The 27163-nt window shown below is 38.1% G+C and overlaps 2 protein-coding genes and 1 pseudogene across 6 annotated transcripts in view; 2 read left to right on the forward strand and 1 right to left on the reverse strand.

Moving 5' to 3' along the window:
- The window catches only part of SLCO1A2 (solute carrier organic anion transporter family member 1A2), a 77349-nt gene that overhangs the window by 42447 nt on the left and 7739 nt on the right, over nucleotides 1-27163 (reverse strand). The gene's annotated exons all lie outside the window — the stretch shown is intronic.
- Nucleotides 336-16355, forward strand: LOC135319272 (small nuclear ribonucleoprotein-associated protein B-like; annotated as a pseudogene).
- Nucleotides 20139-25225, forward strand: IAPP (islet amyloid polypeptide). The gene is given in 3 exon segments (XM_031444011.2): nucleotides 20139-20348; nucleotides 24827-24896; nucleotides 24898-25225. Coding segments are annotated over 3 exon segments (273 nt in total). The 5' UTR covers nucleotides 20139-20280; the 3' UTR covers nucleotides 25033-25225.

The raw sequence follows: 27163 nt of genomic DNA on the forward strand, positions 1-27163 counted from the left end.
CAAGGGCACATCAAACGACCATGTGGCTGGAGCTGCTCACGATGAACTGGGTTCTGTCAGCCTCACCAAGTCAGAGAGTGAGGCAGGTGCTGGGCAACATATTATAAAATGGAAGTGATACATTCAGTATCAGACACAAGCAAGTTCAGAGGGCATGAGTCACTCAATGCCATCCCCCAGTGTTGCACTGCATTTCTCCATTATATCATATCTGTAAAATCAGCAAAGTTCCTTAAAATTAGCTGGCAGAGGAGGCAGAAAAGACTGAGTTTGCCTTACAAGTGGGTGAGCTCAATATGTGGATACAAACCAAAAATGAATTGCCCCTCTCGGAGATGGGGCTGAAAAACAGAGATGACAACCAGTCTTCCCAATCAGCAGAACTTCAGGAGGTGCACCTGATCATTCACTTTGTGTGGAAAGAGAAACGGCGCGATGTGAAAATGTGTGTGAATCAAGAGCAATGGCAAGTGGGTTAGCTGGTTAGTTGGAGACTTACAAGGTAGGGCTGGAGGAGGTCTGGGGATGAGGCGTGTGGATGGATTTCTAGGAACGAATATGAGTGTGAAAATCTGTGTATGCCTACCAGAGAGCATCCACCGTCAAAGAGGCACTTAATAACCAAATGATTCAACAGAATGATTCAACCAGTTGGTGTCACTCAGCTTCTGTGGTTGACCAACCCAGAGCTGACATTACGAGGACTTGAAAAGAATAATCATAGGGAAGCACGGAGGGAGTGTATGGGACCAATGAAACAGATTCCAGCAAACCAAGGCTGATCAGTTCATCACTGATGAATGTCCAGTTTGCCAGGAACAGAGACCTTGTTATGGTACACCTGAGAAAACTAATCAGCCATGAGGTGGCAAATTAATTATACTGGACACCCTGCCAGGGGTGTTGATTCATCTGTACAAGAACTGATACATATTCTGCGTTTGGAAATGTCTGTCCTGCTCACAGAGCCTCAGTCTGGGACCATCACCTAAGTGCTTACAGAGTGTCTGGTCTACCAGCATAAGATCCTGCAAAACATTACATTTGGACCAATGGACCAACTTTATGACAAAAGAGGTTCAGTAACAGACAAAATACCATGGGATCTACTGGTCCTATTAAATACTGTACTATTTAGAAGTGACCAATCTGGGATAGAACAGTAAATGATCTATTGAAGTCACAGTGGAGGGGCCAATTTGGAGATGACATCCTGCAATGATGAGGTACAACCCTCTAGAAGGCAGTATACCTTGGTGATCATTACAGACTTCTGTGTCATGATAAACACAAAAAATGATCTGCGAACCAAAGGGTAGAGGTGGGAATGCTGTCACTCATCATCACGCCCAGTGGCTGTCTTGTAGAATTTGTGCCTCCCACTCCTGAAACGACCAGCTGAGTAGTCCTTACAGGTACTGGGTGGGTCCCAGAGAAAGAGAGCTTCCGTTGGAGATAACGTTATGTACATACGTCAAAACCCTTCAGTGGTACCAAGAGTAGACATTGGATGTATTAGTCAGTTTTTCTTTGGGAATTCTGCCTAACAAGCCACCACGGTATCTTAGTGGGCTGCAACAACAGATATTTATTTTTTTTAATGTTCATGCGTCTGATGGCTGGCCATTTGGTCTAAATGAAAGACTCTACCAGGCATGATTTTCACCCTTTCAGACGTCTTAAAAAAAAAATTATTTATTTATTTTTATTTATTTACTTTGAAGGGGAAGGTAATTAGGTTTATTTGTTTATTTATTTTAATGGAGGTGCTGGGATTGAACCCAAGATCTCGTGCATGTTAAGCACGTGCTTTACCACTGAGCTATACCCTCCCCGCTTCAGAAATCTTTATACAGGCCATGCCTTTGCTCTGCAGCTGCACCTGGAGAGCAGCTCTTGGATATGGTTTTTGCCCTATGGATGTGTCTTAATGGCCAATAATTCTTCAATGTGGTTTAAAAAAAAACGATAACAATTTTATTTTGCAATTGCAGGTTTCTGGGCTGTCTCTAACCTCTTTCAATTCTACTTGAAAACAAGCCATTTTCTGAGCACCTCATTTTTTGTGGTTCCTTGTCCATTGCTGTTAGCAACAACCAGCTCATGATGTCAACATTTCTGCCTCAAGACCTCCTGGCCAATGATGCAAGTTCATCAGGTATTTTGCTTGTTTGTTTGTTTCTAGGTTATTGTAGACCAACTACTTGATTGACCAAATGTTTCATCACTACATAACATGGGTCACTATTTTTCCAGCTCACATATAGCTACTTGCCGTCTGATTCTAAAAATGATGTATAGTTCATGGTTTTTGTTACAGAAGAACCCCATTAGCAGTCCCAGTTTCTAGATTTATCAGGTTTTGGTGCAATAATGCTGCAGAACACATCAAAAACCTCAGTGGCATGGAAGCAAGTGTGTTCACATTTGTGGCTCTGTTGTTCGGCTGTGGGGCAGACACAGACCGAACTGAGTGGAGCCAGGCTGGTTATGAGGCTTCTATGATGCTTTAGTTCTGTCCCACGCATTTTCATTTAGGAACACAGGTTACCTGATGCATAGCCTTCTCATATCAGATCACAGGAGGGCTAGTGAAGTGAGGAGAAGTGTGCAATTGCAATGAATGCTCCTTGATGCCTTGTGCTGGAACTTACGCAACATCTTTCTGATGCATTCCCCTGATCAAAGCATGCCATTTGGTCATGCCAGTGTCAGCGGGGCAGAGACGGATATTTGCCCACAATCAGAGGTTCTGGAAAGTCATCAGAGCCATAATCATTTCTGTATTCACCCTTTGTTCCAGCTCCGCATAGTTGCTAGTTACTTTTTCAAACTCACTGCTACTTGTATCTCCCCAAATGATGTTCCATCTCTCTAGAATATGTTACTGCTTTCTCTGCTAATTCCCTTGTTCTTCAAGGCCAAACCCCAAAAGGACCACTCTTTGCAGTCTTCCCATCCCAACTCCACCTGCCTTTATATAATGTGTTGTTTTTCATTGTATTATAAGTATATGGATGTCTGTAACAAATTATAATCTTTCTGAAGGAAGATAGGATATTTTACTCATCATCCTCCCCTACAACAGAGCTTCCCAGACTGCAGGGCTCTTATTTAGTGAGTGGGTTCAAGGTGTGGTGAGATATTAACAGTTTAGCTGAAGGATGGCCAGTCTGGAGTGGCCTGAGTCAGTGGGCTGCTCACCTCCAGGTGTTTATCTTGATATGAAACACAAGTATCTTTTCTATGTGTGCACAGAAAGAGCTCTAAAGCACCTAGAAAAGTGTTGTTCTGTTAATAGTAATAAATAAATAAGCTGTAAAATCTTTTTCTACTAATTAATTAATTAATTAATTAATTAATTAATATCAAACCATTTAAAACCATTCATTGCTAAGCAAATAAATAAATATCAAACCATTTAAAATCGTTCGTTGCTAAGCAAATAAAAGTTCAAAATATTCCTACAGGTCAGTGTGAATCACACATTTTTCTTGGAGTTCGGGATGCAGAAATCAAATAAGCTGTCACACAATTTCTTAGTTATGACATTAATACTCAGAAAAATATGATTGTGGAAATTACACAAGAGCTACATGATTGAATAACACATAAAAAGACACTCTTAGCTAACTATCTTCTCTCTTGAATAAAGTCCAACAAATATGAACACGTCAGATGATAATAAACAGGAGTTTGCCTCAGAAAAATTCTTCAGCACATTTCTTCTGATCAGAAGAAAATTATATTTCCTTGGGGCTAGTGAACACATGCCAAGTTGAGTTATGATACAAACTAGTTTCTATGTGTCCACTTTTGTCTCCCTCTGAATCTTGGGTGATATGATTCTGCCTCTGACAAAGCTAGAAATCAGAAGGTAGGGTGAAAGCTAAGGAAGGGGCTATGCCTTATCTCTGATTTGGTGGTAGGCAGCTGTCTCTGTGTCTTATTCTGCCTTCATGACATTCATCACAGTGCAGGTGAGATAGATAAAGATACCAGGCACAACCCTTAGTTTACAGATCTGCCACCCGGAGTGGGGAGAAGAAATCATTAAAAAGCTTCATAAGCCGTCTTGTTTATTTCATCTTTCTCTTCTCCCTCCTAAGTAGTCCTTGGATCCATTCTGGTTTTTTTCCCCCCATCTCTTCGCCACTACCCTAGTTCAATTTGCCACCTGGTCTCATGTGGTTTCATTGTTAGCACTTCTATTTAATAAGGCAAAATAATTCTTTTTCCTTTATTTGATTGCATATGTCTCTCTATCCTTCTAGGTCTCAGATTTGTTCAATAAACATATATTATGTACTTAATATATACAGAACTGTCTTCCAGGTGCTTGGAGGATAGGTAGCTTTAGAAGATGTGGTTTCCATCTATATCAGACCTATCGCAAGATAAGGTACCTACAGCAGAAACTATCATTCAACGTTATGTTATGCCAATGCCCAGGTTAAGGAATAAGGGTGTAGGTTGGGAGCCAGACCATCTTGATTCCAATTTTGATGCATAAATTTCTCACGGTGTGGCCTTGAAAAAAAATTATCGGACCTCAGATTCCTTTTCAATAAAATCTACTCTATAGGAAGACTCGCCTCTGAGCTTTCTTGTGAGAATCATATGAGTTAATATGTACAGAGATCTTAACACCATGCCTGGGGCATAGAAAGTGCTCAGAAAATGTTAGTTACTACTATTCAGGGAGAAAAAGATCAATTTCAACTTTGAGAATCAGAAAAGCTTTCATAAATTAGGTGGCTCTCAAGTAGAACTTGAAAGGTAGAGGTTAGACAGATAGAGTGAGGGGAGAAGGCATTCCAGGCAGATGAGTAAGAGAGCAAAGGTCTAGCATGACAGAAGCTCCTTTAAGAAGCTCTGCATTTCCACCATGGACACACAGCAGAGAGGAGCCAAGATTTAAGGCGGGCAATTGGTAATGCCTAGGACCAAATGTCTGATGGTCGCTCCTGCTCTGGTCCTTGTCTACTCTCCTCTCCCACTGTTTCCACCCTGATGTTCCCCCCCGTGTGTGAACACACAGGGACAGATTAGATAATTACATCATTTTCCAGGCGGGGCAACTGAAACCAAAATCATTAAGAGATTAGTTCAAGGTAACATCTTAGGTATTTGGAGGAGCTGATCTGATTCCCAAAGCAGCCCTTTCCTTCAGTCTCTACCCAATTCTGTCCTCCTAAACCCCCAACACACACATACAGACACACCCCTCCCTTCTTTTTCATCTGTTTAAAACTAGACAAATATGCACTCTAATGCAAACACCTAGAGATCATGACCCCAGTTTTCTCTATATGAACCCAAAGGAGTGGTTGGTTTCAAGCCAGACAGAAGAAATAAAGGGCCCTGTAGCCTGCTGTTAGGGGCATTTTTTTGAGTAGGGAGGACCGCAAAGAATTCCTTCCTGTAACCCAGTTGTAGCTAATGCTATTGTGCGTAAAGGAGAAAATGGAGCTGATAAAAGTCTGGTCTGCACCCCAAAATGATGTGAATAAGTCAGGCACAAAAACCATTGTTCAACACTAGAGAGAGCTGAGTTTAAAAAATTAATTACTTCTGAAATATTCAACCTAGCGCTCTGCGTCTTAAGTTAGTAGATATTTGCCAATTTAGCCTTTACTTGGGACAGCATAGAATTGACATCAGTATCCCAAGTAGGCAAAGCATTATTTTAAGTTAGCCATGCATTTTTGTCAGCATCTCCCTTATGATATTATCATTTAGAATAGATGACATGTGTTAAAATATGAACCAAAATGCCTTTGAGTTTATCTAATCATCTGAGTTGCTTACAGATTAGCTGTGGTACTCAAAGGGCTTTGATTAATGCAACTTAGAGAAAGAAATGTGATGTAGGTTGGCTGCAGTGCAGATTTCATTTTTCTCAAATTTTTCATAAAAGGTCGTTCATTATGATTCATCAACCCCAGGCTGATGGCACTAGATAGCATTTTACTTTCATTACTCACCAGGCCATAATTCTGAGTTTATGGATATGCGCCTCTTTTCAAATTCAGCATACAATGACTGAAAAGGTTTTGGGTTAGCAGCAAAACAGCTAATAGATGTAATTTACTAACGTGCTTTTTGTTTAAAATATCATTGGCCTTACCAATAGAGAGAGAATTAATTAAACATCTCTTGGTAGTCCATTAACTCTTTCCTTTCAACTGGGCCAGAATAAATGGTTGCCTATATGGTGGGATTTTATGTAAACTAATTCCAAAATATCACTCTCAAAAGGTTAAAATTTCCTACGCTCCTTCATAATGAAGTACTGAAGAATTCCTTTTAAAAATTTACTTGCATAGGTCAAAGATGCCCAGTAATATATGCAGACTGGCTAATATATCAGCCACAATTAGATGGCCTTATGCATATGAAATACTTGGTCAATAGATACAGTTGATAAGCTTTTAAGCTGCACCACATGCCTCCACTCAGGCTCACACACCCATGACACTGAGAAGCCCAAATGCACGTGAGCTCCCGCATGACCTACAACTGTCATCGTGGAAGTCAAATTGTCATTTATTTTTTTTTCTTCTGAATCCAGATGAGAGATGACAGGCTAAATCAAAGAGTAACTTCCATGAAAACATAACTTTCAGCCCCTTTTTCTCTTCTCCTTTCCCTCTAACTCTTTAGATATTTTCCTTGGGGCCTAATTTTGCTACTTTACAATGTAACATCAGCTAACCTAATTCATCATTCTGATTAGGGGCAATTATCCTTTTATCCTTCCCAGCAAAAAAAAAATGCGTATGTTTGTAAAATACAGGATAAAGTTTTCACTTTGGTTATCTCATGCAAGGGAGAAATTTTGATGACAGACATTTCTATCAGCAGGGACACAGGACAGAAGAGGACAACATTTTGCAATACCTTTCAGATCATATCCATCACATAGCCACTTACTCTGTCTACACATAAACCAATTCTTTCACACAAGGCATGAGTGTTGATAGAAAAAAAAAAGCAAAGGAATCAGATAGGTCAAACTTTTTTTTTTTTGCCTGCTGGATAAATCTGATGAACCTAATAAAAGTACTGCTGAGCAGTGAAAGCTGGAACTTCTGTAACTGAATTTATGTATCTTCAAAAATCAGATCAGTGTCACTTACTGAGCAACTATTTGCATCTTGCATTAGTGTTAGGGGTTAAACAGTTCTATGTGCCGCCTTCCAAAACTTCTAGAATGAGAGAGCTGCAATATTTTAGCATCATAGGAAGCCCGAGAGAAGACAGAATCAAAGGACAGCGCCCTTCCCTTATCTACTGTACCATAAACTCACCATATACCCCACACTTGACCTCACGGAAGTGTAAATTACAGCAATTCGCTTGACTCACTTTCCACAGTAGTTTATGCCCTGCTTCTACTCCTTTCTAGTTGCTATGAAACTAATCTAGTTAATAAATTCAAACTGATACATTACCACCTGTTAATTTTGAATTTAATATGCTCCTCCTAGGCAGATACACATTTTTAATAGGGGCCTTTTGTTAAAGATTTTTAATTAAAAGGACTAGCTCACATGTTAGGAATTTTAGCACACAAGAAGCCAAAGAGGCAAATACATTTGGTTTGGAAAATCTTTTAAGACCCTTCACATCATACAGTAACTTATCTAAATGAGTGTAGCAGAAAATTACATGCATAAGAGAAAGACAAGAGGAAATGAATGCATTAATTAAAGTCCTACTTTAAAATTAACAATGCATTTGACTCGGGTTATATATAAATAAGGTTTTCTTTTTAAAGGAAAGGAAACAGTTTGAGCATTTTGATTTAGAGTGAGTCTTCCTGTTAACTGAATTCAGATGTTAGTAAACCCTACTCCTTATTTCTTTAATAAGTAACGGGACTACTGTTTCTCCCTTTTCTTAGTAAAATCAGTGTTGAGAATAAAGATTCTTTCTTCAAAATCCCTGGCTTATATGTGCAAAACAATTTTCCTATTCCATATTTATATAAATACAAAGTAATGACTCTGTAGGAGACAGTGAGTAAATGCTATTTCTTATGAACACAAAAACGTAGAAACCATAACAACACATTCAAAGAAGCAGGTTAATTTTTAATCCTCAGTTATTTGTAGCAGTTTTGATTTTGATCTGTTTTTGTTTTGTGTTTGGTTTGGTTAAGTACAATTGTAGGATTTTCTAGGACCGTGATGTCTCATAGTCCAAATGCAGCTCATTCTTCACCTAAATCTCAAAAAATCAAAGCTAAATATATGCGAAAGTAGCATTTTCATGTGGAATCTACCTCCTCCTTGCAGCAGGAAAATTAGGTTATGATTCTGTGGATCAATTGGTGTAACTGATGTAAACATAGTAGCCTAGAGATGTGAACAATTCAGCCTATTCTAAAATTATGGAACCAGAAAAATAGTAACAGATTTACCTGCAAGCAAGACCACAACATCTTTATTTTTCCCTTTAGGCACAGACAATAAATAATTCTGTTCATTCATTTTAAGTAAATTGCCAATCCTGAAAAATTCAGGATCATTATCAGTTTGTGAGGATGGATTCATAATATCATGTTAAAAATTAAAATTGATTTTAAGTTAGCTTTTGCTATATCATCATAGAAACTGAGTAAGCAAGACTGAATGCAAAATATAAAACTAAAATGTGTTTTTCCATTCCAAGTCATGAAAGACAATCACAAATTATGCTTTCTTAAGCAAATGGACTGACAATAGAATTAAACTTGAAATCAGTTACAATGTCAACTTATCAAACATCAAACTTGCTAAATTTAATAAAAACTTTTTATAAGGTGTATTTTTTCAATTGTACATTAAATACGTCTTAGAAATGCTCAATTTGTTGAAAGCTGGGTCTTAGACTTATTTGGTCTTTTAATGGCTATTTTCTAATAGATTTTCTAATAAATATTAATATAAATATATTAATAAAGAACAAGTTCTAATGACATAGTATTATAAGCATAATAAAGATGAAGAAATTCATTGAAAATGTTCATATGTGTGAAAGATATATTCATGAAGAATATAATAAGGAAGAATGCATTTATGAAGAATATATTTATATGAAGTATGTTTTTCAATAGGTTCATGAATATATTCAAGAAGAAAATATTAATATTTACTTAATACAGTCAATAAATTGCATTTATAAGAAACCATATACAGAACCATTTCATATGCTTATGCAGATTAATCTTTAAAACATTGTTTCTGGTAAGCTAGTAAATTTAGAAAAAGACTATCCTTGATCTCTGAAGAATCCACCTACTTCCATGACATGGTGGTGAGAGCATAGTATGTACTGAAGAGAAATCAAACAGATAACGTTTTTTCTGAGCACAGAATGTAGAGCTAGGGTGAATATTGTGTTTAAGAGAATTTATATTGGTAATATATACAGTCAAATCAAACCGTAACTGCCAACTATACGACTTTGTATTGAAAAGATACATCCCGAAAAGAAAATATATGTGAAATATATATGACTATCTTTTATCCCACCTTCAGCAAAAACCACTGGTACAGCCATCTTCCCAGCAGTGTTAAATACCTAGTTATTTAACCTGGTGGGAATGCAGTTTGGTGCAGCCACTGTGGAAAACAGTATGGAGATTCCTCAAAAGACTAGGCATAGACTTACCGTATGACCCAGGAATCCCACTCCTGGGCATATATCCAGAAGGAACCCTACTTCAGCATGACACCTGCACCCCAATGTTCATAGCAGCACTATTTACAATAGCCAAGACATGGAAACAGCCTAAATGTCCATCAATAGGTGACTGGATAAAGAAGATGTGGTATATTTATACAATGGATACTACTCAGCCGTAAAAACTGACAACATAATGCCATTTGCAACAACATGGATGCTCCTGGAGAATGTCATTCAAAGTGAAGTAAGCCAGAAAGAGAAAGAAAAATACCATATAAGATCGCTCATATTGCAGAATCTAAACAAACAAACAAACAAACAAACAAACAAAGCATAAATACAAAACAGAAATAGACTCACAGACATAGAATATAAACTTGTGGTTGCCAAGGGGGCAGGGGGTGGGAAGGGACAGACTGGGATTTCAAAATTGTAGAATAGATAAACAAGATTATACTGTATAGCACAGGGAAATATATACAAGATCTTATGGTATCGCACAGAGAAAAAAATGTGACAATGAATATATACATGTTCGTGTATAACTGAAAAATTGTGCTCTGCACTGGAATTTGACACAACATTGTAAAATGATTACAAATCAATAAAAAAAATGTTAAAAAAAAACCCACCTAGTTATTTAAAAAACAAAAACAAAAAACTAGTTTTAGATTCCAAAGCAATTTCCTTTAGATTGAAATTTGGCCTGTTGTGTGACCCAAGCTCCAACATCATCAGATACTATATATTCTGAACTTGCAAAGTCATAGCCAAGGCCATCTGCTCTACTCCACGGTGAAAGAAACACCCAATGCACTTCATTTGGAAACAAGATGAGCTAACAAGCCATACATGTGCCATTAATAATGGTAGGGTCATTGTATTTTATGGTAATTGCCAACCTAAATCCACCTACTTAAGATAAAACACTTCTTCCTTCACTCCTTGTGCGAAGCTCTTGCTAACAGGACTAATCCTAAGTTCAGACCACAGGGAAAACAGCCCCTATTTGTAGACTCTCTGTTAAGACTTTATCTTTTTGAAAGATCAAGAGTGTTTTAAGACACAGAGGCACTGACATTCTTTTGGTGACTTGAATTGGAAAGAAACTGAGTATTGAAAGTGGAACAACTTTGAAGAAAACCTGCTTAAAACGTCATTGTGGGTGGTCACTGAACTTCCTGCGGTAATTTCTATGATGTATGTAAGTCAAGTCATTATGCTGTACACTTAAACTTACACAGTGCTGTATGTCAATTATAGCTCAATAAAGCTGGAAAAAAAATCAATATTAGGAGGCTATTCATCAAAATGTTGTTTTATTAGGGGAAGGGTATAGCTCAGTGGTAGAGGACATGCTTAGCATGCATGAGGTTCTGAGTTTAATCCCCATTACCTCCATTTTTAAAAAAAGTTGTTTTCTTATCTCTGGGAGATGAGATTAGGTTGGTTTATACCTCAGCATTTTTCTTATCTATATTTTCTATGTTTCTTTAATGAGCTTTTACTGGGTGATTTAAAATTTTTCCTCATAAAATTACTATTGTATCTGGAGAGCTTTTGATGCTCCAGGCACTGTATAAAAAGCTTTATCTGTAATATCATTTAATTAGCGCATAAACATACAATATAGTGGTTGTTACCCAGTATCATAAATGAGGCAATAGAGATTTAGAGATATTAATTTGCTTAAAGTCGCACAACCTGGATTCCCGCCCAAAACTGTCAGCCGCCAGAGCCCTCACTCTTAATCATCACATTATAATAACAAGGTGCCTACAAGTGCCCAAGCCATTCTACTGAGAGATACCAAGTAAACCAGAAGTTAGCAATTAGTAGCCCTCCCATTCAAGAACCTTGGAAGCCAGTAGATAAGACAGGTAGACAACGCGTGGCAAACTGTTCGTTAACATGAGACGTGCAAGCTTGGGAGTCACCAAGTTCAGGGTGTGCTGAGAACAAAAAGCAAGTTGTCTTGTTTTGTTATCGCAGTTTCTCAAAATGGGGTCTCTAGTCCACCTACAACATATTCCTGGGCCCACCTCAGACTCACTAGAGAAATCTCTCCCCCACCTCAGATGAGTTCAAAGTATCTCCACGAGCATCCCAGATTCGGTGTCTTACACTTTTTAAAACACCTTCCAATGCTTATAAACTTTAGTAGAAAAAATGTTAAAAGCTTGGGAAGGGCCACTGATCAAGGACATACATGAAGTGTATCAACACCAGGCTTTGTTATGCCCCCAAATAACTGAGATCAGACAAACACCACGTAAGGCTACCCTACCCATACCCCATGGGCCCTTGGGTCTTGGTTTGTACTGACTTGAAATTGGTCTTAGGAAGTTTTCTCCTGGGTTTGGAAGAAGGCTTGACAGTTTGTGACTTCAACAAAATCTTGGGACAAAATCTGAAGGACGGATTGAGAGCGATTTAAGATACCTCCAGATGCCCATATTGTTCTGAAAAATTTCAGGCCTCCACTGCACCACACTTCTAACCTATATTTTGAAAGGTCTTGCTGGGGTGTTTGTCTTGGTTTGGTTTGGTTTGGTTTAGTCTTGGTTTTAGCAGTCCACATTATTTTATTTTCTTTCTTTGTGGTTGCGTTTTGTTTTTATTGTGGTAAGAACACTTAACATGAGATCTACCTTCTTAAATGTCTAAGGGGACAATACAGTATTGTATAAGCATAATGCCCTACCTCAGTTCTCCAGAACTTATTTATCTTGTGTAACTGAAACTTTATATCTGTTGAACAGTACCTCTCCAGTTCCCCCTGCTCCCAGCCCCAGGAAACCACCATTCTGCTCTGTTTCCAGGAGTTTAACTATTTTAGGTACCTCACATAATGCGAATCTCACAGTATTTGTCCTTCTGTGCGTGGCTGATTTCACGGACTGTTGTGCCCTCCGGCTTCATCAATGTCATGGCACTTGGAGCTACCAGACAAAAGCTCCTTAGGGCTTTAGTGACTCAAATCTCTTAGTATTTTGTCTAATCGCTACCATGCACCCCTCCTGGTCTTTCCTCCCTTTGCATTTAGGAAGGTTTGCTGTTTTATTTAAGGATAGCCTTTCAAAGGAAGGCTTGCTATTTTATTTCAAAGATTGACAGCTTAGAATTGTACTTCACTAAGCACTTTGGTCCAGACCTACAGCCCCCAAACTGAATTTATTTCTGGAAATGCAAAAAAGAGGCAAAGTTAGGAGAGGTGGATGGTAGCAATTTGATAAAATTCTAAGCCCTGAGGGCATCAATTCTAGAGTGTCAGGGAATACCAACTAATCCTATTCTGTTTTCCCAGTAATTGGATCATTATTCTATTTCTCCCACTTCATCTGATTTTACATCTGATTTCAGTAAGGTCACCTGATTGAGGGGATCTCTAAACTAAACATTTTGAGTCTTCTTACAAAGGGTACTATTCTAGTGGTGTGTGAGTGTGTCCAAAAACATCAGTCATTGTCAACGGGTCAGTCCATCGTGGCTGTCCACATCCCTTTTTGCCTGTCATCTGTTGTTTACAGATAAAACTTTGTTGTTGTGGGTCTCTGAAACTCAACGTGTGTCTTCAGAAAACAGAGGTGTTGGCTCTTCCATCCTCAGCCAAAAGTGTCATGCAACAAATACCTTCAATCCAGGGATGCTGAAACACATTAAAAGAAGAATACTCTTTCTCTGTTCCTCTACATGTTTGGGTGGTTCCTAGGTTGTGTGACTGTTTCTGTGGGATTGGGGATGGGAGGAGTATGGGTGGATGTAGGCAAAAATACCTCAGTGAGCTTGGCAATTTCGTCAACCAATCAATTTACACTTACAGTGAAACCACTAATCTTCAAAGGAATTTTCGGCATAAAGTATTAAATTTTTTTTTTAACAGTGAATATAAAATAGCTAGATTTCAACCTTAATTATATATTAGTTCTCTGAGCAGTGCTACAATTTAATCACAGGGTATCACTCTTAAATTATTATAGGAGCTACTTAAATAATCAAATCCAAACCAGAGTTCTTTGGTCTATTCACATTATCATTTAAAACTCACCTCTCAAATTACATCCAACCACAACAGAAAATGACTATTTGGAATCAGTTATTTTTGTTTGTTTTTGGAGGGGGGAGGTAATTAGGTTTGTTTATTTATTTATTTACTGATTTACTCAATGGAGGTACTGGGGACTGAACCCAGGACCTTGTGCATGTTAAGCACGCACTCCACCACCGAGTTATACCCTCCCCACTGGAACCAGTTAATGTTATCCCATATCTACTTAGCTTGGAAGTTACTGAGCATTAGATTGAATTAAAATAAAACTCAAGTGCAAACAACATAAAGTAATGCTATTTATGAAGGGTTCCTAAGTATAAAACAAAACAAAAAATTTAAATCAGGTTTCCAAGAGCTAATAATCTTCTGAACCAAGATGGACAGTAACATCGTACAAAGGGGACAAAAGTTTGTCCTAAGGCTTCTCCAACAGGGAAGACTTCGCAGCCTCTTTCTACACTTTCTGCCTGTGTTGTTCAACCCGCTTTGCGGTACTTTTCTCCAGCAGGTTGACAATATCACTGCTATTTTCTGTTTAGTTGCCCAAATTCCCAACTGGACTACACTTGAGGGTTTAGTACCCAATGGATGCTCCAAATATTACTGAATGAATAGTTCAAGCATTAAAGGAGAGTAAATTAAATTCTCCTTACAGTCTCTTCTAACTCAGACGTTGCTGTTCACAGTAAGACATACTGGAGAGCTGTAGGACACCGAGGCTCCACTCCTGAAGGCTGCGTGCACAAACTTGCCTGCTCTCAGTCCCAGCAGAGACAGCAGGTCGAAAACTGCCTGGGACTCCGGCCATCCTGCCAGAACTGCCTCAGGGTGCACCCTAGCCCGCACCAAACTCCTGCTCCAGCTTCTCTTGCTCCGGCACTCTTCCCCACTGAGGCAGGGACCGCCATTGCAAATGCGTGCGCACGCACTGGGGAAGAAGAAGAGCCAACGCAGGGCCAGCCCTCCCTGCAGCCAGGGCAGAGACCTGGAGCCAGCCCAAAAGTGTGGCTCAAATCCCCTGGGCCCTGACCCCGCCTCTGATCAAGGCAGATACTCAGAACCAGCTGAGAAACACAGCTCCAGCCCTCCAGGGCCCCAGCTCCATCCACACTGGGGCGGCGACCACCCCTGAAACTGGGAGAAGCCCTGGCTCACGCCTGGCTCCAGCTCTAGCCCTTCCAGCCCCAGCCCTGCTTCCCACCAAGGGGTGGCTGCCAGCATGGCCCAGGAGTCACAGCCTATGTTTTCTTCAGTTCCAGCTCTCCCACCAAAGCCGCTGGGCACAGGCAGACTGCCCCGGGACCCTCCCACACAAGGACACCCCTTCAAGTCCGGGATAGACAACTGTTGCACGTAATTTCACAGAGAAAGAGAAAGTTAAAATGAGAAGACAGATGAATATCTTTCAAATAAAAGGACAAGAAAAAAGCCTGAACAACTTAAGATCCCTATTGAAATGGAGATAAATAATTTACCAGATAAAGAGTTCAAAGCGATAGTAATAAAAACACTAACTGAACTTGGCAAAAGAATAGAGGAACACAATGAGGATGTCAACAAAGAACTAGAAAATATAGAAAAGAACCAGGCAGAGCTGAAGAGTACACAATTACTGAAGTAAAACTACGCTGGAAGAAATTAACAGCAGATTAGGTGATACAAAAGAATGCATAAGTGACCTGGAAGATAGAATAGTGGAAATCACCAACAGAGCAGCAAAAAGAAAAGGCAACCTAGAGTGTCAACTCTACCTGAGGTGACTGCAGCAGCAGCAAGTGCCTGTGGTGGATTTCAAGGGGGAACTGACACAGGCATTCTTAGCCGAGACACCAAGAGGTGGTTAAAGCAGTATTGGAGCAGTCACATGGTTCATTCCAAGTGAAGGAAACCAGGCTCCATCACAAGCTTCTGACTCAACTTGTGTTATCTGTAGGAGAACCCTCGTCATACCTGTAACTGTAGCCTTTCCTTTGTCTTAAGGATCCTGGAACTTCCCTGTGGACCTTGGATTTAGGGGAAGAGCCGCTGCGACTGTGGGAAGAGCAGTAGGATGCTGTAGATGCTGACTATAGAATGAGATGTACCTTGCAAGTTGGCCAGATCTTCACTGGCATCTTTAAAGCTTCTGATCAGCCTTTGAGCTTGAACTCCTGTGTCTGTGATGAGTTCAGGGAGATCAAGCCGAAGAATGTGAAGCAGACAGAGCACGAAGAAAAACGGGTTTTGGGTCTGGTGTTGCTGCCTGGGGAGAACTTGGTTTCCATGACGGTGGAGGGATCACCCCCGGTATCACTTGCTGGAGCTACAGGAAGCCCTGGGGTTGGCAGAGCAGCTGGCAAAGGCATACCAGCTGGTGTGCCGATCCCCCAAACTCCTGCTGGGTTAGCAGGCCCTGTCTGAGCGTTGGGAGGCCACCCCACCAGGCAATGACTCCACAGGGAAGAGGCACCATCACAGCTGCTCCACTTGCTGCTACTGCCGGCACTGCGGGAGCCCCAGCTCGGTACTCAGGTGGACAGGGGCCTCCGTCCACACCTGCTGGCCGTGAATCTCACCTCCAGGCACTACAGTTCCACCCCCTGGTATGAGACCGCCCAGGGACCGGCCAACTGGGTTTCCCCCTGCTTGAGCTTTTTAAATTGTGAACACACGCACACACACACACACACACACACACACAAATTTGGTCAAAGTAGAAATTATCTTTAAAGACATTTAAAAATCTTTTTAATCTTTAAAAATCGTATAAGAAGCCCATTAATTCATATGATGCATTATATCCTAACCTGGCACTCATTTTTGTCCTCAGTTCCTTCTCATTTTTCCCCCCTGCACCTAATCTTTTCCAAATCACGTTATGATCCTGAATATAATTTGAAGTCATTTACTCTCTAACTCCTCTGTCCTCACCCCAGTCTAAGGCTTCATCATCTCTCATCTGGAATACTGCCTAGTCTCCTAGCAGGTGCCTGGTTTTCTCTCCTGCAACGCTCTGATCCACTCCATGCACAGAAGTGAGACTGATGTTGAAACAAGAGGTGCAAAACAAAACTCGTTACTCCCCTGCTTGGACCCTTTCGATAGCTTTGGATTGCCCTCCTTAACTCAGCCTCTGAGCCCTGCACCTGTGGGCTCCTGCTTCCGTCTTCAGCATCATCTTTCCACCACTTTCTCCTTCCCTCACTAGCATTTGCCAGTGCTGCTTCTCTGGTCTTAAACATGTCCCCAGCACTCTTTCCTTGGTTACCTCTCATGTTTTATGATTCAACCTCAGTGCTGCCATTTTTTGGTTTCTCTAACCACCATATTAACTCTCTCCACAGACTTACCAATTGTAATTACATATTTACTTACTCATTTGCTTGTCTTTGTTCCCCCAAAGGCTCTAAGCTGCACGAGACCAGGAACTTGGCTTTGATCCCTGCTGTATTTCTAGTACCTACAACATTCCCTGTCCCAGAGTAGGTCCTTAATCAATACTTACTGAATCGATGAATAAATGAAATGTACAACAGGACAGTTTTTCTCAAAAGTAGGCATATGACCACTGAGGAGACCTGTTTTTAAACACACCTGCTGATTCAGTAGATCTGGGATGGGTCATGAGATCTGGCATTTCTGATAAGCCCCTGGGTGATGTCAGAGCTGCCGACATCTCACTCACTCTTTTGACTAGCATGGCTAGAGGGAGAACAGAGATGGCTCATAGCAGTGTTTGTCCTGAACGAAGGAGCTTATGATCTGGTAATGGAATTGCCCCATAGAGATCATCACAGCCACATCCCGTTCATTGGTATAGGAAACATGTAAGACCTAAAATTAGTTGAGATTGCAGTAGCTGTTGACCTTACCAAACATTATACAAGACCAACAAAAAGCCATGTGTAGCTATAACAAAATCATTCAAAGCGTTATAATAAAATACAAAATTGACAGGAAGCAATTGGTAAGTCAGTCTATGGGCAGAGAGACTTTTTTTTTTTTTTTAATTTTTTAAGGTCACCAGTCACCTGCTCCCTTACTGCTAATCCAAGGTCATTTCTTAGTCCTCATTTTACCTGACTTACAAGGCGTTGATCACTTTGTCTTTTTTTTTTTTTTTAACCTCATTTTAAAATTTATTTTTCTTTATTTAATTCTTACTGAAGTATAGTTGATTTCAGAGAGACTCTTTTAAACAAAGAGTAAATACATATCATGGGACAAACAGATGAGAGTTGGAATTTCACTTTGCCCCTGAGTAGCTGTGTAACCTTAAGCAAGTGACTTATCTTCCCTCAACCTCAGTTTCATCGTTCATCAATTGGGGCAAATGATAACCACCTAAGAGGTGTGCAGATGGAGTGAGGTTTCATATATCAATTAAATATATGTGCCCGATACAAGGTAGTCCTTGAAAAATGTCAGATTCTCCTGTTCCTTTCTTAGGCAGAACATTTTTCTTATAACCTTAATTTCTCAGGGGTGAGAGTCCATTTTTGAATGTATGTTTGACACCTTTAACATCTCAGAGGGGAAAAAAAAGGAAAATAATTATGTAGGTTAAAAGCAGACATTTTGGTCTAAATGAACACTCATCTGTGAATCAGAAAAAGCTCTTGTCCAAGATTCAACACAAACTAACTGTGTGATATTGGACACAATGTTGAACATCTCTGGGCCTCTGTATTACTTCTAAATCTTTGTATGCACTTTGTTAAGTACATTTAGTTATCTTCTTACAGGAAATCATTATTCTTCCAAATGGTTTGAGTTTATATTTCCTTTTGGAATATCAATAATTTTCACAGAAATACTAGAATTTCAGAATCGTTGATAATTAGAACAAGGATTGGAAAGCAATTTCTTTCCTCCTAAAATCTCTACTAAACACCTCCAAACTATGTAACTCAGCTTTAAAGAAATACATGGAATCAGGGAACTCAACTTTTTTACTTAAAGAAGTGTCATCTTTTTTTTAGATTATACAGACATGCACATTTTCACTGTCTTAGTTGCTATATATGATATCAAGGTCTCATAACTTAGAATATTAACTTACACAGGTCTTAAAAATACAAGAGAAAGGAATAATTGGGGGAAAATAAAAAATAAATTCAATCTGTACCTTCAAAATAATTGTGATGTTTCTATGTAACAATGGAAAAAGTCAGTGAAAAACTGCTTGACTATGGTTATGGGTCTCTATCTAAATGCTGACAAGTGAATTTTTATTTTCTGTGTCCTTTTGTTTAAATTAAAGTATGGTTGATTTACTATGTTGTGTTAGTTTCAGATGTACAGCAAAGTGATTCAGATATATATATATATATATTTTTTTTTTTTTTTCTTGTTCAGTCTTTTCCATTATAGGCTATTACAAGATACTGAAGATAGTCCCCTGTGCTGTAGAGAAGGTCCTGGTTGTTATCTATTTTATATATAGTAGTATGTATCTGTTAATCCCAAACTCCTAATTTATCCCTCCCCATCCCTTTCACCTTTGGACCTAGAAATGATCAAACCAAGTAAAATAAGTCAGAGAGAGAAAGGGAAATATATGATATCACTTACGTGTGAAATCTTAAAAAATGGCACAAATGAACTTACTTTCCAAAGAGAAATAGACTCTTCTGTGTCCTTTTTTTTCAACCTTGCCCTTGTATCATAATCTACTACTGAATGTTCATGGAATTAAGCCCCAGGAGTTATTGGAATTTAGGCAGACTCCTCACTGTCCCTGACTTCACTCTGCATATAAACACATTTGTTGTTGTTCTTAATCACTTCTTTTTAATCAATTCCTCGATAGAAACTTCTATTGAATCCTTGTAAATCCACTCTGGTATTTTACAAAGATGGCAAATTCAAACTTCTGCTGTATGTGATCCACCATTAATTCTACCAAGATGCTCTGTCTCTGCCATGTTAATATTTTTGATGTGTTCATGTAATAATGACCCATCTGCTTCTGATGTCTCTGAGGCATTTTCTAGCTATAGGGATAGAAATTAATGACAGAGTCTCTCTGAGCTGCCTGATGTCAGAGGTGGGAAATGTGTAAAGGGTATATAAGAGGTGGATGACTGGTTAGCAAGACCGGAGTAAATACTCCAAGGGAGGCAAGCTTGGGATTTTTCATGAAGCTTCCTTGATTTTAAAGGCATTTTCTGATATTGCTGATGCTAAGACATTAGAAGGTAAGGAATTTTCTGTTCCTGGGAAAATATTATTTACTTAGCATTAGAGCAAATTTGAGATGAAATATATGGCTTATTTCATAGCAATAAAGCCTTTCAAAGAAAGGCTAAAGGATCATGTGCTATAATATTAGTTTTCCAGATTGTTTCAAGAAGGAAATGGGGTAAGTGAAAATTTTGAAAATGTTTGAAAATTGTTTGAACAGTATTAAGGGATTATATTAATAAAATTATGGTCCTTGGATATTATGTTTTTAAAAAAATTTTCTTAAAAGTAGGCTCTAGTTTAATGTACCATGAATCAGAGCTATAGTAAATCGCTTGATTTCAGGGCTGAATTATTCATTTCAGAAAATCTGAGAAGCAAGGGACATCATGAAGCTGCCAGTAGTTCTCATTGTGCTCTCTGTTGCATTAAACCACTTGGAAGCTACCATTGAAAGGTTAGTAACTAAAATTCTGTTTGTTTTTTTTTCCCCCGCAAGTATGAGAAAATTAGAATTAAATACTGCTATATAATTAATAGCCCTTTTGCCACTAGATTTTGACTAAGAATATGAAGCCGTTCAACTGTTCCTTAAATTCCATGCTTTTTAAAGAATATCTGTCTAGTCAATCTCTCTGACGAAACTTCCAACCGACAGGAATGGGTAGTTTCAGTTTTGTCAAGAAATATGCTGCTGGAACCCAGAGGGACAAAGCCAGAGCCTGAAGCATCAAAACCTAAAAGGTAATCATTTCAACTATACTGACCTGGTTCTCAGACAAAATGGAGAAACTTAATTAAAGCATATATTTTATATGAGATGGAATTTTACTGTATGTTTACCTAGATTTTTTTTTTCTCAGATGGCTCTGGCAACATCCAAAACATTTACACTTTCTTCTGGAAATTGAAATACATAGAAGTAATCAGGCTGCAAATTAAAGTTGCTAAGAAATTAAATTTAAAAGATCTAGTTAAAAAGCCATGTATTCTTTGTGCATTGTCAATCATTCTGTTAATGAAACAAAATTATAATTAAAAAATTATTCTCCATGAGGGTACTTCTGAGCTGCTCTAAATGTAAAATATTATCTCTTAAAAATGTTTTCAGTGGGTAGCATTAGCATCAATATTAAAAAAAAAAAGCTTATTTTGAAAGGTGTCATTTCATTCGAACGGTAATTTTAAAGCAGTCTAAATGTCAGGTGAAAATGTTAGCAGTAATTACAACTTTCAAGTGAAAAGCCTTTAAAACTGTAATTCTCCATTTACTTAAAGATTCTCTAGTTCGAATTCATGCATACATCATAAATAATACAATAAGGATTTGTTTGTGCCTAAATCGGTTTTGACTCCATGTAGCTTTGTAGAACTGAATTTATACTCTCTTAAAAACCAAGGAGAGTAAGTTTATGAAAAGACTTCGCTTTAAGTCATATTAGAACTCCTTTTATAGAATTATCAGCATCTTATCTATTTGTCCTTCTGGGTGCTTTTTGTTGAGATGGCGTTCTTTGGTGATATGTAAAAATATGTAGAATGCCTATACATACTAAATAACAGGAATCATCAGAAAATTTTCCTTTTCATTTCAGGGCTTATCCAGTTTATGGGACATTCTTCTCAGAACCGACTGTAATTTTCAGTTGGTTTTCTCCTGGATAAAAATATCTTTAAAACTGACATGAAGTCTCTGCTAAACTAGCAGAACAATTGAATGATGACAGGAAAATTAGCAATATTACTTAGCATTTCCTTCTATATCTTGATCTTTTCTTTCATTAGATACATTCATTTGCTTAATATCTTTACCCAATATGTTTTTAAGGACATTAGTTTATTATGAAGTGAAACTCACTCAGAAATAGAATACTACATAACATTATTTATTAAGAAATTATATTTTCATGCTAGTATCACAGTCTCTTACTTTGTATTATTAGAAATACTTATAAAACATTCATCAGTTTTTTTTTCAGGAAATTGAATTTCCTGAAAACCAGTATGTTTGGTCATCTTTTTAAAGAGGGAGGAAGAATTTAATAATCTGAGTTCTTCAACCATGTAATATTCTATAAATCTCATAAGAAGCTGAGAAAGCCTATGTGGAAAATGTCTTAAATTTTAAACACCTCAAAAAAAAAAAAAAAAAAAGGCTGATAGAGATTTATTATTCAACGTCAGTTTTTTTTTTTTTTTTTAAACAGAATTCAATCATCTCATTTGGGATCTTTTTCAAGTTTTATACATGTATGAGCTGGGATTAAAATATAACAAACTGACTTTAAAAGCCATACCAAAGAATAGTTTTGTGACGTAATTCTCATGACTGAGGCAAAAGGAACCCACACTTACCCACCAACTTTTAAACTCTCAATAGTAACCATCCGCCTGGTAGATAATCAGAGGGCAACCAAAAGTATAATGACACGGGTTTCAAGCTAGAGTCACTGGGAGCTTCCTGTAGGAACTCACACACCTCCACAGATAAATAGTAAGCACTGGGATGAGGGATCCATTTTAAAATTGTTTTAAAAACCCTTGATGGGGGTAGGGTATAGCTCAAGTGGTAGAGTGCATGCTTAGCGTGCACGAGGTCTTGGGTTCAATCCCCACTACCTCCTCTAAAAATAAACAGATCTAATTATTCCTCTCCCCCTTAAAAAAAATTAAAAAAAAAATAAAAACCCTTGAAACGGAGATGTTTTTAGAGAGACAATTTAAATAAAAATTATAGTTTGGCCTATATCGTCACTATTCAAACTCTTTTAAAGCCAAGAATTTCCGTGTGTGTGAGCTCTCACACACAAGCGCGCACATAAGCGCATGCGTGTAAGGGGTCAGTAGCTTTAAACTAGTGTTACGTTACGAGCTGGCAGGGCAGCTGGCAGGCCATGTCTGCCTGGTAGTCAGCGAGAAAAGACACCTGAAAGTAGAGCTGTGCTGCCTTTTATTAACCCTTCCAGCTATCTTCTTCCATCTTCATGATAGACTGGGGGTAGAACCCTGACTGCCGTATTTCCACGAAAAGGCCCGTTTTGGGAAAAGTTTCACAATTATGAAGCCAGCAAACATAAAAGCGCGTAGTCTTTGCTTAAAGTAGAATGGTGGCCCTCCTAGCTAACTCCAATAAGGTAACATTTTGGTTAGAATAATTTTAAATCCTGCGATAGAGCTTGAGACCAATTATCAAACATTTATCAATTATCAATTATCAGACATTTAGCCCATAGAGTATTTCACAGTCTGCTCCAGGCATTTGTCAAATATGTCCTGGAACAGAAATCCCTTTGAACCTTCTCAATTTGACCCATTATTTCCTTCGTTGTTTTAAATTTATTAGTTTGAAGTATTTTGGTCAAATTCCAATTCCTGCTGTCTTACAGGAAAAGTTTATAATCTTTTAGAATTTAGTGTTCAGTGTATGAATTATTGGTACAGTCCTTAAAAGCACTCCTTGGACGTGCACAAGGGTCATGCTTACTACACATGCAAAAAGAAATAACTAAACAGGTAATATGAATAAGAATGATATATAGACCAGGTAATAAGGCCTTAAAGTGGGTTTCCTTTTCCTGAATAATTGGTTTTGTCAGCATACACTCACACTCAACAGATAAATCAGTTCACTTAATGCTAAAAGAAGAATTTTCTGTATTGGGGAGAAAATGTGAGAGTAAAAACCATAAAATTTCACATGAAATTTTAAAATATTTGCCCTTAGGCTATCTCTCTACAAAGATACAGATACTGAAGTACTCCCCACACAAAATTAACACACTGAAATAAAATCCATTCCATTTGGCCTCAAATTTTGTATATCCACTGGCTTCTGGACATTGAGGTTTTAACCTCATAGCTGTATCTCTTTCCTACTTTACACTTAACCTAAGTTTAACCAGCATTTTGGTTTCTATGGAGTGGAAAGCTAAAATGTTTTCCCAGCATTTCCAATAATCAGCACAAAGCAATGTTAGAGTTCTGTATCTATTTCCAGTACTCCTGTGAGAGCACGTTGAAAGAAAAGGTGGTACCAAAATATGGAGCTGATGTAAGTAAATTCTGTAATTAGAGAGGTTAAAATTCAAATGAATGATTTAATCCTGGTTATCAATTCTGACTTATCCATAATATTATTATGTAATTGTTCCAGGTGGCTGAAGGAATATGGTGACTGTCAATACCACTGACGTAAAAAGCCTTTCGGTTTTAACTTTTAACGTAATCCTGTCATTAAAATTGTTGAAAGTCTAGGAACATAGTAGGTGACAGGGACATGGTAACCATGTGTTTGTGCTAAGAGTCCTAGAGCTCTCATGCTGCAATAGTCAGAGTGCCTGAATAGGTGATGAATTTTATTCCCTTGAGACTTTATAATATCTGACATTTCTCTTAACACTCCGGATTCAGTGATCTCAGGGAACTTAGCAAGAATAAGTTAACACTGCTTAATTCTTGTTGGAAAGATGTAGGAAATGAACATATATTATATATATGTTCATTTCCTACATATATATATATATATATATGTATTTTTTTAATTCCACACACTCCAGGTTACATATATATTTTACATTCTAAATCCTTTTTATTGGGAAATAGATTAATCAGTATTTAGAGGAATATAAGACAAAGACACTTTAATTATTATCTGGACTACATTCTGAATTTCCATAAAAAAGAGGGGGGGAATCATACTGGGAAATTCAACACTGATTGTAATAGAAGGTTTGCTGTATGATTTCCAAGCTACATCTTCAAGTTGTTCAAAAATCCGTCAACCATCCAGATATTTGCAAATCAAAACACTGAGTTACTGATGATGTGAAGTTGTTTCCTTTTGTTTTCATCAATGTGAGATGTTTGGTGTCACATAGATGTATCCAATCCTGAGTCTTAGGCCTCTAACCTTTCACATTTGTTCCATGTTACCAGTCATCAGATGGAAAAACGGACATGCAACACTGCCACTTCTACGACTCGACGCCTGGCAAACTTTTTAGTTCATTCCAGTATGATGCCATTCCAGTATGAAGCTTGACGCCGTTTTCTCACCTACCAATGTGGGATCCAATACATATGGCAAGGGGAATACAGTTGAGATTTTAAAAAGAGAACCACTGAATTACTTACCCCTTTAGAGCTCAGTGCACCTCTACAGTTCTTCTTGTTTTATGCATAAATACTCTAGTGATTTCCTGTATAATTTAACAGTATCTTTTTTCATTTCTAGAGTGAAATTATGAATCTGCGTGTTCCATGTTTGTTGCCAGTACATATAAATTGTCATGCTAAGAAATGTTTTAAAGTTAATACTAATTAAGATCATATAATAAAAAGGCAACATCCTTAAAAGTGAAGTGTTCTTGCTGTAGATTTTTATTTTAAAAACACTTTAAAAAGTCATTTCTTTCACCTGTAACTTTATGACCTGAGTCTGAGAACAAAGGAGAAAATGGCTGTTGGCAACTTGGTAAACTATAAACATCTAATAATAAATTTACGATGCTGAAGATTAGGAAACCAGCAATTGTAAGTACTCTTGTTAAGTAATCCCTTTTGCAATGGATTTTTGAAATGAGATTAAATGCTCTTTAAGAAAACAAAGCCTGCTTCAGATTCAATCAATTTTTTTAAAAAAATTCTAGGTTTTTTGCTGTACTTGCTGGTAGTAAGAGTTTACTTAAAAATATTTAAAAAGCAGTTTGTGTCCCTGAGGGTTTCATTGTGTTATCATCAGTGAGCTTTTATTGAATATATGTGCCCTTTATTCTGTTTAAATTGCTGCAGGAAATCTTCTTATGCACAGTAATGCAAAAGCAACTTGTATTCCTATTAATTTTGTCTTCATATAAAAGACCATAGACTTCTGGAAATTATGTACTGTTGGCAACTTATTTTCATTGTTTAATCGATTGGACATTTCTGGGAGAGGTTCCCATGTCTGATGCCCCTTTTTTTTTTGAAGAAAGCTGCAGTATTGACAGGAATTGAGAAGTTTCACTTTAAGTCAGATTCTTACATGGTATCTGCTTTTCCCTGACTGTTTTTACCTTTGGAAGTAGCATTAAATCATATAAACTGCAATCATGCTGTATTATGCATTTTAAAAGGTGACGATGACAGTGTAGAAATGTGTATGAATTTTTAAAAAAGCTACAGTATGGACCAGAGATTTGAATTTTGATGTAGCATTATTAATCCGAAGTCTTTTTCATGTCTTAGAAGAGGTTGAAAATCTACATTTCTCCTGGAATGAGGGTTGAAGATCCTCTTTCTCAGCAGAGGGAACCACATTTTGCTGCTGGTCATCCTGCAGCTGAAGATGGGAGATTTGCATTTGGTCCACAGCAAGTCCCCTCGGGGGGGACAAGGGGACAGTTGATGAGCATGTATGTTCATTTGTGCTATATGGTAGGGAGGCTGAACAGCCTCGAGTCACAGAGACTTGGGTGACTGCGTTCAAGTTACTCTGAACCTCTGTCTCCTCATGTGTGACATGGAAAGGATAACTCAGAGAGGGGCAGGCAGGATGAAATGAGATCATCAGTGATGAAAATAACCAGGATTTCGGCTCCAAACCTGCCCTGCAATTAATACTGGTTCCTTTATTCCACCTTAGAAGCTTCCTCTTTCTCCCTATAAAGTGTTTCCCACAAGGGTTACCCTGCCACAGCAGCATGGCACTGGACCACACTTTGTAATGAGGGTTGTGTGTGTGTGTGTGTGTGGGGGGGGGCGTTACCTGCCCACTGCAGAGCTCAGGAAGGTGCTTGTGGGAGCATTTAATGTTTTTTTAATGACAGAGACTTGACTCTACATCTGAACTTCCCTATCGGTTTATCTATCCCAGCTTGTACTTGGGAGGATTTAATTGGTACCCAAATTGCTAAGCCCCATTGCCTTCCCATTTAGAGCTTCATTTATGGTGGGCTGGCTCACTGTGTGCCAGATGCTATATTAAACTCAATCCCATGTATTATTTGACTTAATCCTCATAAAACTCTGTAAAATAAATACTATTATTTCCAATTATAAAATAAGTTGTGGGGATGTAACGAACAGCCTGGTGACTATAGTTAATAATAATGTATTGTATACTTGAAAGTTCATAAGAGAGTAGTTTTAAAAGTTCTCATCACAAGAAAATAATCTGCAACCATGTATGGTGATGGATATCAACTAAATTATTGTGGCCATCTTTTCTTAATATATACGTGTATCAAATCATTATGCTGTACACTTGAAACCAATTTAATGTTAAATGCCAAT

Source organism: Camelus dromedarius, chromosome 25 (assembly GCF_036321535.1).
Source record: "Camelus dromedarius isolate mCamDro1 chromosome 25, mCamDro1.pat, whole genome shotgun sequence".
In the NCBI taxonomy this organism is placed as follows: Eukaryota; Metazoa; Chordata; class Mammalia; order Artiodactyla; family Camelidae; genus Camelus; species Camelus dromedarius.